This window comes from Biomphalaria glabrata, chromosome 11 (genome assembly GCF_947242115.1).
Source record: "Biomphalaria glabrata chromosome 11, xgBioGlab47.1, whole genome shotgun sequence".
Lineage (NCBI taxonomy): Eukaryota > Metazoa > Mollusca > Gastropoda > Planorbidae > Biomphalaria > Biomphalaria glabrata.
Window position 1 is genome coordinate 4,248,947 of NC_074721.1, and position 13,151 is coordinate 4,262,097.

A 13,151-nucleotide genomic window follows, 5' to 3' on the forward strand; every position below is an offset into this window, starting at 1 on the left:
AGAACTTTTAATAACATAATAATACATCATGTATCCAAAACAAAAAATAATTCTTAATGTAATCGATGTGCATAATGTATTTCAAATTAGCGGAATATGAAATACATAACGTTAAAAATAGCTTGTTAAAAATAGCTGAAGTTTATGAAAATAACAATGTTTCAACTAATATGCATATTATCCCATATATAGGCCTATATATATATATATATATATATATATATATATATATATATATATATATATATATATATATATATATATGTGTGTGTGTGTGTGTGTGTTTTGTGTAGTTTATACCAAGCTTTTTTTTTTTAATCTTACAAGAACGTTTGTAAAAACATCTTCTTCTGTGTGTGAATGTAGATCTATCATCAACAAAGTGTTGACGCTTGTCATGACTATAAAGGAAATATCATTGATAATTTAAACCTATCCTTAAACAGTTCTTGGCCCTTTATGAAAACATTCGTATAATTATTTGAACATTCAGGGAGTTCGTTGATGTACTCTGTATATTTTAAAATGTTTGTAAATGTAAAATTTCGTAAAAATAGAGGAGCAACAGCAACGGAAATATAGGAAGACAAGGCCGTTCTTCTCTTTGTTGTCCAACAATCACGTGACTTTGGTTAAAGTAGGTCAGAAATAAGGAACTACCTCATTCAAAATATGGACCTAGATGACGTAGACTAGATCTAATTCTAGATCAATATATTTACGTGTATAATTAACTATATAGAATATTACTATTAGTTATTATTAGTAGTATTAGTAGATGATTAGTAGATCTAAAGCCTTAATTAAAGTCTAAGTCTAACACTAAAACTAGACTGACCAGGTCTAGATCTATCTAAAATAATAATTAAAATCTATAATAATAATAAATATAGACTAGATTCTAGAATATTCTAGATCTAGTCCTAAGCTAAGAGTTGTTAATTTGAATTAATTAGTGGAAAAAAATGCTGAATTAAGTTAAATATATAATTTAAAGATATTAGTTTATTAGTTAAATAGCTTTTTTAATGAATTTGGTTTGATTTTAATACAACAAAACGAAAAATTTAACTCATCTCTTATAACAGTAAACAGGGAGCAGCCATCTTGCCAAGATCGCGTAACTCTCTATTACATCACACACACACACAAAAACAAAGAACAAACAGAAACAAAACAAAGGAAGAAGGAAAGGAGAGCGATAGAGAAAGTGTGTGTGTCCGAGAGAGAGAATATGTGTGTGTGTGAAATAATGAGTGTGTGTAAGAGAGAATAAGTGTGAGAGAGAATGTAATCAAGCTTGTGTGTATGTGTGTGCGTGTGTGTGTGTGTGAGAGAGAGAGAGAGAGAGAAACTATTACACAATAAAAAAATCAAGAGTAATTTCTCCTTTATCACTTTTTAATCATGTAAATAAAAATTAACACATTCAAAGAAATATTTTTATACAAGAAACAACAACTTCATAACAGTAAATATAACATGTTGTCAAATAATTCATAACATGTCAACAACAACACTTTGTACTTTCTTATTTGCCAGAGTAGGTCAGTATCTCCCTAAGTTTCGCTAGCCAGAGAGTAGGTCTGTATCTCCCTAAGTTTCGCTAACCAGAGAGTAGGTCAGTATCTCCCTAAGTTTCGCTAACTAGAGAGTAGGTCAGTATCTCACTAAGTTTCGCTAACCAGAGAGTAGGTCAGTATCTCCCTAAGTTTCGCTAACCAGAGAGTAGGTCAGTATCTCCCTAAGTTTCGCTAACCAGAGAGTAGGTCAGTATCTCCCTAAGTTTTACTAGCCAGAGTGTAGGCCCATCATTTGTGTATTTTCTCTAGCCATGGTATAAGTCAATGACTCACTAAGGTACACTAGACAGAGTGTTGACCAATGAGTCTCTCAGCTTTAATGGCCAGAGTGCAGGCCAGCGATTCACGAACATGACAAGTGAGACTCATCTGAAAGCCTTCAGAGACAGCCAAGAGAAAAAAAACAACATCTATTGCCCAGCAAGATAAAACTCACACCATTTCCCGTATTCACATATTCACATAGTCTTTGCTTTTTAAAAAAAAAACACAAATAAAGATCTATCTACAGTTCATTTTTAACAAAATTCTAAAGCTAAAATTAAATAACACACTGGCGGTCAGGGGATGAGGGAAAAGGTGGGTGCGAGCACGGTATTCAAGGGCGGAATGGGAGTCAAAATCAGACCGGGCATTTCTATACCATGCGGCCCACAAATCATGATGGGCATCCAATTATACCTGACCTCAAAATCATTATGTTAGGTTTGATAATGTATCGATATAATGTATCGCATGCATACAGTGAACTCTATATCTTTATAAGAAATTTAGGCCTTATGTTGCTTTTTTAATCGCCAAGTGTATAGGCCCTAGAATGTGAAGGATGCTACTAGAACTGTAGGCTATTACATTATTTCGGAAAATGTGTTACATTAAATTAGTATTAGTCTGTAGTGTAGGGTCTGGAGAAGTTTAGTTTTTTTTTAACAAAGGGTCCCTTTTATAAGAGAATACTATATAACCTTTAACAATTTAACACATGCAATAGTGGCATCCGTGCGGCCCTCTCGGTGGCTTTACCGGCCCATTTGGATACCAGCCCACAGGGCATTTGCCCGAAAGCCCATATAGCCAGTCCGCCCCTGATGGCATTGTTTTAGGTACAGGGAAAACGCTAGAGAGTACACTACGTGTGTCCTTCACCTATGAAGAAAAACAAAACTTATGAACGCAAAAAAAATAAACAATTACCAAATAAATAATATCGGTAATGGTCAAAGGTCATAAATCCTCAAAATAAAATAAAACATAAATATAAGCACAAGTCCCAACCCCCAAAAAATACCCAACATAAACAAATTGTGAGCAATAGTACTGGTATACATGGAACAATAGCAATGACGGACATGTGATGTATACAATACATTGTATTTGTACATGGGGGGCTGGACATTCGGGTCTGGTCGAGCTCAGACATACATAATTTACATATTGTACATGTGTGAATGAATTATGTATGTCGATATGTAAAGAAAACTGAATTATTTATGAATTCCCCCGATGTTAAGGTTTCAACTCATACATAAAAATCATTTCAACAGATGCCAAAAAAAAAAAAGAGGGTTGAGTGAATGTTGAACACGCTAAACACGCCTTAGGTTGCCTCAACATGACATGAAGGTTTACTCTTTAAAATGTTCACTTCGAATAAATAGTTGGAAGAATAAAATTAAAAAAAAAAATGGATATTCGCTTGATTGGTGGCAGCCAGACTTGGGAGTATCGGTGGCCCCTCTACTTCAATCTTGGCATTTCGCCCCCCAGGGAAATATATCAGCCTATGCCGGTGATGCCGGAGCTATGGCACGAGGGCCACATCCGGCCCGTGAAGCAATGCCTTCCGCTGACCATAATGCACAATAGGACCGCATAGAATGGGTTCTGTTTGACACATATTTTTTTTTCGTTAGCACCGTTGCGATCCATGTCTGGATGTATACTCCCTCCTCTCGCCTTCCCTCCTCGGAGTGGGGAATGGGGGGGGGGGGACCAACGCTGGTCTCTATGACTTGATTTGGACCTTCGGATCTATCAATGGAGTGCTCTGCAAAACGGAATACACAACTTTGTGTTTTGCGGTTTGCAAGCTGGTTATCTACTATTACATCTAAATCTATATTAAAGTTTGTTGTTACTTTAAGTTGGTTAGAACATCGTGCTAATAACATAAATGTCGTGGGTTCGATGACTACAATGGTCTTTTTTTTTTCTGTTTTACAAAGAGAAATATAAATGACTAAATCGTAAACTAGGAATTGATTTTTTAAATTTTTCTCGAAGTAAATAAGTGAAACAAAAAAATATTTAAAAACAAACACCAACAAAGCTTATATATGTTTCAATGAGACTACGCCTGTAACGAGATAGGACGCCATTCAGAAGCCGCCATGAAACAATAAAAAATTTAAAATTATAAATAACAAAACATTTTATTTTGTTGTTATCTACACTTTTGTGTGTGTGTGTGTGGGGGGGGGGTTGGGGATGGGAAGTTCGAAACTAAATATAAAAGCTATACAGCTTTCATTTCAATTTTCTTTTAATATATACTGTAACATTTTAGATCTAGTAATATATTACATAATATGCGTTCAGATTATGTAACAAAAAATTATTACAAATTAAGTATGGTTTGAAGGAGAGGTGTGGTGGAGCATGTTGGAAGGACTAGGCGCCCACTTTTCCTACCGAGGGCGTCTAGTTCTTATCCAGGTGAAAAGTGGGAGTAGGCCTAAATCGAATCCTATGACGTCATAATGGGTTCATAAAAATTATTTGGGGGGAAAGTAAAGGCGTTTGGTTGTAGTGCTGGCCTAATGATATCCTGATACAACATTTATTTCTACAATGTTTACATCATATATAATGTAGATTGTTGGGTCTCAAAGAGAAGCCGTATTTTTAAAAAAAGTACTATTCAGTTTCATATTCCGAGTAGTCAAGTAAACAGCATGTCCATTTCATTTTAAGATAATGCACGTTTGATTTTCTCTCCAAGATTCTGTCTCCTGTTCTGTTCTTTCTGCATTCAAGAGCACAACAGTTCTAAGACAGCGTGTCTAGAAGCGGGAGAATGCCCACTTAAGAACTGATCGATGATAGTAGATGATTTCCTTCTCTTATAAGTACTCCTCTCCGCCGTTAGAGTGAATCTCATGCTTCGAACTGCCATTAGCACGGACAACATCCGGGCTTTCAACTGTCGGAGTGTGTTTTTGGGAAGGCGATCTCCGGTTTAAATGCATGGCTTCCGGGTGCGGGGGGCGGGCTCTGAACTTAAAAAAAATCTTGGCGAACGTGACCCTGAAGACGGAGCTCATGGCGCAATAGACCATGAAGCTTAAGGCGGAGTTGACCACAAGAAGAGAGTCCGTAATCTCCCGGATGCCCTTGAAGAGATTCTCCTCGTCGACGTAGCCCTTGTTGAAGAACGTCGAGAGGATGGCGTCCGGTGTTATACAGATGAGAAACATGAAGATGATGACGATCAGCATAAGGGTGATTCGATTCCTGGCGGTGAACTTTTTCCCTTTCACCCGCTCTTTACGCAGCTCATTGATGATGTTGACGTTGAGGAACACAAGGATGAAGACTGGAATAATTCCGCGGAGGGAGTTGTTGATCCACGAGTAAGGAATCATAAACTGGTTGTTGTTGCCCAGGTCCGTCGCCACGATCAGAGCGCACGTCACGTTGAGCGCCTTGTCGAAGATCGTTCTCATCTCGTACCGGAGCGCCGACGGCACCGCGAAGATGCTCATGGAGAGGAAGACGAACGTGCAGACCAGCCTGGCCCGCCGGGTCGTGCAGAGATCCTTGGCCCTGGAAGGGTAGCACACGGAGATGTAACGCTCCACGGCCACACTGACCGTCAGCCAGGCCGTCACGCAGACGGCCATGTTGAAGACGTAGTGGGCGACCGGATACAGGCTGCTCATCATCGTCTGCGACAGGGAAGCGTCGTTCATGCCCACGGCCACGATCATGAAGTACATGGCGTCGTTCAGGAGCTTGATGGTGTCAGACACAGCCAGGGACGAGAGGTAGACGTTGGTCGAGGTCCGCATGTCCCGGTGGTTGAACACAATCAACGCCAGAATGTTGCCCGTGATCCCGATGATGCACCCGATTGGGTATACTATCAGCCCGGTGACGAACCGGGCGTTCTCGTAAAACGTTATGTGCTCGTCGGACCGGTTTTGGGCGCAAGACAAGTCCTCTTTCTGCTTCATTTCCGGCGGTATCCATGGCAACGTGACATTGGTGATGACGTTTATCAGTGTAGAGTCTTCAATAAAGTATGACGTCATGCTGAGTCGTGTTTACTGCTTTGGAGATTCATAGCGCATTTTCAAACTACATCATTAAAAAAAAAAAGTGTGTAATTACAAAATCTCATCTTTTTAGCGTACCAAGTGGATAGTATTTTGTTTGCGTCATGGTCTGGAATCACGGGAAACGATCTCGCCCTGCCTCGTTTTAGAAAATGAATTTTTTTAACAGGGCCTTGACCTTAATCCAGATCTCTTGATTCTGATAAGACTCCTTCCGCAGGCCGCTTTTAAGCCTCAGGTCATAATGACACCGCCCAGCGTCATCGTGGCACCATCTCAGAAAGCAACATTTGGGGTGCATCCGTCATGTGACCTGTTCAAAACTGAAAAAAGAGAAATGATAAGAAAAATTAAATATAACAAAATGATTCTTCGAGTTAAGTACAGGCTTACAAATAATACACATCTTTACAACGAATGATGGAAGTTACACACAATAACAGACAAACAGACGGTCAGAAAATTAAAACACATCAATTTGAGCTATTTTTATATGAAGGATAAAATGTATTATGTAAGCCCAAACATTATGTTACTACATAGCCAAGCCATGGATTACTCATTAATCTTCAAACTCATGATTAGACTTAGACATAGGTACAAATAGCCGACGCACCTTCTAAATCATTCACTATAAGACACAAATTATTAAATAGGAGAAAATAAAATTGAACAGATCTCCAAAAATAAAATGATAATAATAATTCCACACTCAGAAATGTTCTATTTCTTCCCACAAAACACTTTCATCCTATAGTTAGGTCCCTTGCACACCGCCATGAAAAGTAAATCAGGTATGCACCACAAACTACACCATTCTAAAAACTATTTATTGTTTTGTCAAATAAATTATTTTTTTTACACTCTTTTCCCAATAAATCAAAGACGTAATAAATGTAACGCTACTACTTCTGGTGTGGTCATTCTTATGAGTCCCCAAATACCAGAATTAATGGGAAAGTACGAAGATGGGCGAGGAAAGCAGTATTTCGGTTGACAACGCTGCTCCAGCTGTGACTTAGACATTTCGCCACATCCAATGCAGGCAAAAACCATTGTCCGCCTGCGATAGATTTTCTTTTCGACGTCTACGTCTGTCCTCAAAAGTGGACCTTCTTTGGCCTCAAATGTGTATCCCCCGGGCCTTGTGACCTCCAGTTGTCTCGTTTTAAAGCCACATGCAACCAGGTGATCTCTCTGCTATATCAGTAAAAGCATGTTGAAACAAACTGTATATTTAATCCCTTTTGACGATTCCTTCATTAAGAGTTACAATTATTTTGTTTTTACATACAAAAGTTCTCAACATCAGATATAACTTCTAAAACTACATGTTTGTATTTACCACTTTCATTGTCAAACTGTGTAATTAATCAAACATAAAGCCGTAGAGAGAGGGAAAAAAAGGTATCGTCCTCTTCGAACTGCACAAAGTGTGTCTGATAATAATATTTAAATGCACTGACGAGTAGAACTCTGAAGAAGAAAGTACATGTTTATATGTTTATCTTGATTTCTTCATGGTATGCGTTCTGTCTCTGAAACACTGGTAGAACTCTCTAGATTGGTTCTTGTAAATGGCTTAGCACTAAACAAGGGTGTTAACTCAATATGCTTCTGGGTAATAATGTCAATGTCTTTTTAACGTGAAACAAAGCCCGCTTCTTTCATTCTAATAACACAGAACATTGAGACGCTACTGATCTCCCCATCACTGCTACACGACAATGCAACAACAAAAACACCCGCCTACAGACTGAAATAAACTTATTTACATGTCAGGCACCATTCACCCACACCGGATCAACAACCTATACAATTTTCTTTGAAATGAAATGGGAGAAACATAGTGTGAAGACTGCCAACCCAGCTTCTCCTTCCTATTGCCAGCCTATTTTTACACCAGCGCAGCTCATTGCTTATCTGTATCGACGGTCAACAACATCGGACAGATAAATTAAATGTAAGCCCATTTTATCTTAATTGTTTGCATTTTTTTCGGTAGCATCTAGCTGACGAAGGCCTCGTGACCTATACGTTCTTGCTTAGTTTAGTTTTTAGTTTTTATATTTACTTCTAGTGTGAAACTATAAAATAAAACTCTGTACAAAGAATGAAGAACAGTTGGAAGGTTTAAACAACCCTGACTCTAAAGTTATAAACAACCCTGACTCTAAAGTTATAAACAACCCTGACTCTAAAGTTATAAACAACCCTGACTCTAAAGTTATAAACAACCCTGACTCTAAAGTTATAAACAACCCTGACTCTAAAGTTATAAACAACCATAACTCTAAAGTTATAAACAACCCTGACTCTAAAGTTATAAACAACCCTGACTCTAAAGTTATAAACAACCCTGACTCTAAAGTTATAAACAACCATACCTCTACAGTTATAAAATGCCATAACTCTAAAGCTATAAACAACCCTGACTCTAAAGTTATAAACAACCTTAAACTCTAAAAGTTACAAACAACCACAACTCGTTAAAAACAACCCCAACTCACGAAGATCTCTTTTGTCAATTTGTCTATTCCGGACAATGGAACTGAAAAAACATAATAATCCTGTTTTCAGGAATGTGTCAGATGCTATGACAACAGTGAATAGAACTACGTCACACGCCTAATTTCCACTGACACTCACACACCCTTGCCAGCACCCACGCACTCTCCAGTCCAGTGGCATACACACACACTCACACACACACATACAGGCTTGTAGAAGAAACAAATCCAATTTCCTGTGGTGCTGGTACGCTAAAGCTGGACGAGACCTGTGTACATGAGATGATGTAGGTTACAGGACAACATACTGTCAGCTACACTGAAATCGTGCTTTAGTCTCCTGATGGTAAAAGACCCCCCCCCCAAACCCCACCTCGAGGTAATTAACAAAGAAGTTACTCATGAAAACAATGTCTGAAAGTCAATAAGAGGCTTGCCCCTTCGAAGGCAACCCGGAAATAGAGTGGGGCTCCGGATTGTGGGAGTTTTAAGTCGGACATTGTATTGTATTTAGGTCAAAGGGGCAATGTCGTCGGTTTTCAATAACATTGTGTAGACAAGTCATATGATTTCACCATTAGTAAGTTTATATTGGCCCCCGAAAGACAAAAAGCTTCTAACTGTATTGTGTGGTCAGTCCGTTCGTTCGTCCGTCCCGTTTAGATCTCAGAAACTAGAAATATTGAGAATTCAATGTAGAAATTTTTTAGATGTTCTAATGTTCTAATGCAATGGTTACTTTTTCTTTCCTTAAAGCGAAACCATTCATGTTATAAATTTAATGTAAGTATGCAGAATACTTAAACACCATTTTTACAATTCACTTTTAATGGTTAAAAAACAAAGTGAGACTAAATGAATGAGGATGCATTGCGCACCAAATAGTTATACAAACATTGCTTTTTATAATTAATATTATAGAAATATTTGCCTTACTAATGTAGGTGTTGTTTCTGTTACATAAGCTTTATATATATTCCAATAAAATGTTTACTTCCATTTTAAAAAAGAAATAATGCATTAAGTATGTATACAAGTCGAACCTATTATAAAACAACATTCAATGAGCAGTCTTTTATCAAAGTAAATCACCACACTCGTAATGTGCATATATGAAAAAAAAAACATTTCAGCGAAAGAATGTACTCTTCATAAACGTCTTCATTGAGAGAGAGAGGCCCTTTACAAAACCATCAAGCAGATAAATTCAATAACATCATTTCAGCCTGGTTAACGTTTAAACATAGTGAGTCAATTCTATAATACCGTCAACACTATATCGATGTAAATAATCCCCCCTTCTTTTTTGTATTGGCGAAGGTTGTGGTTATTGACATTTCGTAGTTCATAGCTTCTGATAGTCATGCTGAAAATATTGCCTTTATACATGCCTGAGTAAAACCACTTCGGAGTCCGATTTTGAGTTTGTGTTTCCTCACAAACTCTCCTTGTAACCCTGTTTCTTTTTAATAAAGATTAAGTGCACTCTTTCCAAGAAAAACGCCAGGCGTCCTCTGCGGCGACGCTTTAAGAAAGCCACGTGGAAAGCGCCACTGAGGCAAGTCACGTTGGATATAGTCATGTGATCACCCAGAAAAGACAAAAAAGAAGTTCCGTCGGTTTAGAGAAGGCCTTCGGAGACCCCCATATAAAGAGCGAATGTGTCACAGTCAAGACAGTTTACAAATCACAATTCAAGATCAAGTCCGGTACAGAGAGTCATTTGTGATGTCGCTACAGATCAGCTTGAACTCTTCAATCTTGGAGAAACATCAGAAATACGTAAACTAAACACTGCACAAGAAGATGACGGTCCTGCATTTCCATCGTCAATTTTAATAATAGAAATTTCATAGGAAGACATGTTTAGTTAGCCACCATTTCTTTTATTTTTTTTTGTCGTTTTAATTTGGTACACCAGTTTCTAACTCCAATATACATTTCTTAAGAGTAACCCTTTGAAGGAAATCAGGAATGTATGCGTTCATTAGACTTCTTCAGTCGTAGACCGACTATAGTTCATTGCATAGAGCACCTTGTCATGTGACAGTAGAGACCTATTCTGGATAGAAGTTTCGTTGGCATTTGCCTGGCTGGTAGAGGAACCGGCCTTTTTCGTTTGGCACGTTTTTTGTTCCAGAGCTAAGATCATTGTCTTTTCAATGTACGTATCTTTCTTTGTCACAGGCTCTTTCATACTGGTGTTTTCAAGGACTGCGTCTTCCCAGTAATTAAAGAAACCAGGGATTGGACATGTCATTTTTATACGAGTATTAATAGTCGCTGACCATCACAACAAATATTCTGGACATCACAACATAATTTCCTGGCCATCTCTACATCATCTACTGACCATACATAATCTACTGACTATCCATACATAATCTCCTGACCATCACTACACCATCTTCTAGAGATCACTACATAATGTTCTAGACATCACTACAAAATCTTCTAGACATCACAACATAATCCTCGGGCCATCACAACATAATCTCCTGGCCATCACAACATTATCTTCTAGACATCACTACGTAATCTCCTGACCATCATAACATAATCTTCAGATCATCACAGCATAACCTTTCTGATCATCACATATAATCTTCTGGCCCTAACAACATAATCTTTAGACCATCATAACATAACAATCTTCTGGCGTTACAATCATCAAAAATTGATTTTTTTTCTCCCAATTTTATATTCTTCTGTCACAGGAAGTAAAAAAAAGAAAATAAAAACCATCAGAGTACTAAAAGTCAACAGGGAAAAAACGTCCACTCAAACATCGTGCCATTACCGGAGTGACCACTGACGCACGTGCTCTACCACCGAAGTCCAACTGACTTGGTAGTGGTATGGGTGGGTTGGTAACACTGTATGTTGGAATGTGTGATACATAAGTAAGTAGTAAATGTTTTGAACAGATCCACGAAAGTAACAGTTTCCGGCCAGAAGTCGCTGTTGATATCAAAACGTGAGCGATTTGAGAATTCAAACTAGGACCATAAATAAAAAAAAAATACGTCGTCTGCTTGAGGTTAAATAAGGAAATACAAACACAGGCTTTCCCTCCAACATTATTAAATTCCAGTTACGTCTGTTTCCTGAATATTGATAGCTTCCTGACTATTGATTTTATTTTCTTTAAATTCATCTTTTTTGATACAGGCCATCTTTTAACTTTAGTTAGTGTAAAGAGTCAAGAAGGGCCTAAAGCTTATGACTTATGACTATCTGAATTGGTTTTGCTTTTATTAAACAGGGTATTCTATGCATTAAAGCTTCAACCATATTGTGTACTAGAAATGTTCTTATTTCGTTTAAATGAACAACTTGGCTACGCAGTTCACCAACAATGCCGATTATCTGATGTTATTGAAATCAGAAATAACTTCCAAAAGTAAACACTTGTCAGTATATAAATAAAGTAACAGTTAATAATAATAATAATAATTGGTTTTAAATAAAGCATCTTTTTTATTTATAGCATGCTCAGTGCGCTCTGGTCTAATCAGCAAACACAACTCTGCTCGAGTTGGGATTTGAACTTCAGCCCCCTTGTCAGGTGGCCAAACCGTAGCCTTGCGAACTACCTTTATAGCGCGCAGCTTTGACATATCCTCATTATAGGGGCCTACACTTGACAGTCTAAATAAGACTAAATAGAACCCAGATCTAGTTATATTTATAAATTATAATATATATATATATATATATATATATATATATATATATATATATATATATATATATATATATATATATATATATGTATATATGTATATAGGCCTTTATTATAAATGTATTGATAATTTGAACAAAATTTTAATTGTTAAGGCAATTCTGACAGCTTAGAGGTGCAGATTTATTTATTATGTAAATAATAGTATCACATTTAGAAATGAATCGGATTCGAACAGCATTGTACACCATTACCATTTAACAAAAGGTCTACTATTCATTATCATTGGCCTAGGTCCAAGATCTAATAGTACAAATATTGGATATGTAAATTCATACTAGTTCTAGTCAAATCTAGTCTAAATATAGTAGCTTCTATATCAAGATTCTATATCTAGTTCTAGATCTAGACCTAGATCTAAATATAGACTGAGATCTAACCCTAGATCTGGACTTAGATCTATTTCAAGATCTAGACTTAGATCTAGTTCTAGACCTAGACTTAGATCTTGAATCTAGATTTAGATTTAAAAGTAGGTCTACATCTAGATAGATCTGTCTAGTTTGTATGACAAATGCCAATGGAGATATTTTCGTGTTGACAATTTATCTAATTTTGTTCGAAGAATAAATCTTTTTTAGTCTTTATTACATGTAACATGTTATTAAATTTGAATAGGCCTATATGGACAAGGTTAATAATTAGTATTTAAAAAATATAAGTGTACGCTAAATTAATCTACGGAGATGCTGTGGCTGAGGGGTAAAGCACTTAGAACCGGAAGCCCCTCTAGGTGGACCACTTCGATGGTCGATTTTGAGTTTGTGTTTTCACACAAACTGTCTTTGTAACCTTTTTTTTGTGCATTTTTACAGCTGCAAATGTTGTGATTAAGAAGTGTACGCTCGTAGTATGCTTAAAATAAGTAAATGCATCTCTGGATTTACGGCAGTGCGTTAACCTGTGACTTTATCCTACACGCACTAAAAAATATAACACACTTTTCCAACTAAAATATTCATATTAAATATTTCTT

General features: G+C 37.1%; 1 protein-coding gene across 11 annotated transcripts in view; it reads right to left on the bottom strand.

Annotated features, from left to right (window-relative positions):
• Positions 1-1,419: 1,419 nt before the first annotated feature.
• LOC106058871 (probable G-protein coupled receptor B0563.6) overlaps positions 1,420-13,151 on the bottom strand; it is a 253,609-nt gene continuing 241,877 nt past the window's right edge. For all 11 annotated transcript variants that reach the window (XM_056003976.1, XM_056003974.1, XM_056003969.1 and 8 more), the window contains one exon: positions 1,420-6,243. In XM_056003976.1, the coding sequence (XP_055859951.1) occupies positions 4,706-5,896 (1,191 nt within the window). In that variant the 5' untranslated portion in view covers positions 5,897-6,243 and the 3' untranslated portion in view covers positions 1,420-4,705. The remainder of the gene's footprint in view (positions 6,244-13,151) is intronic.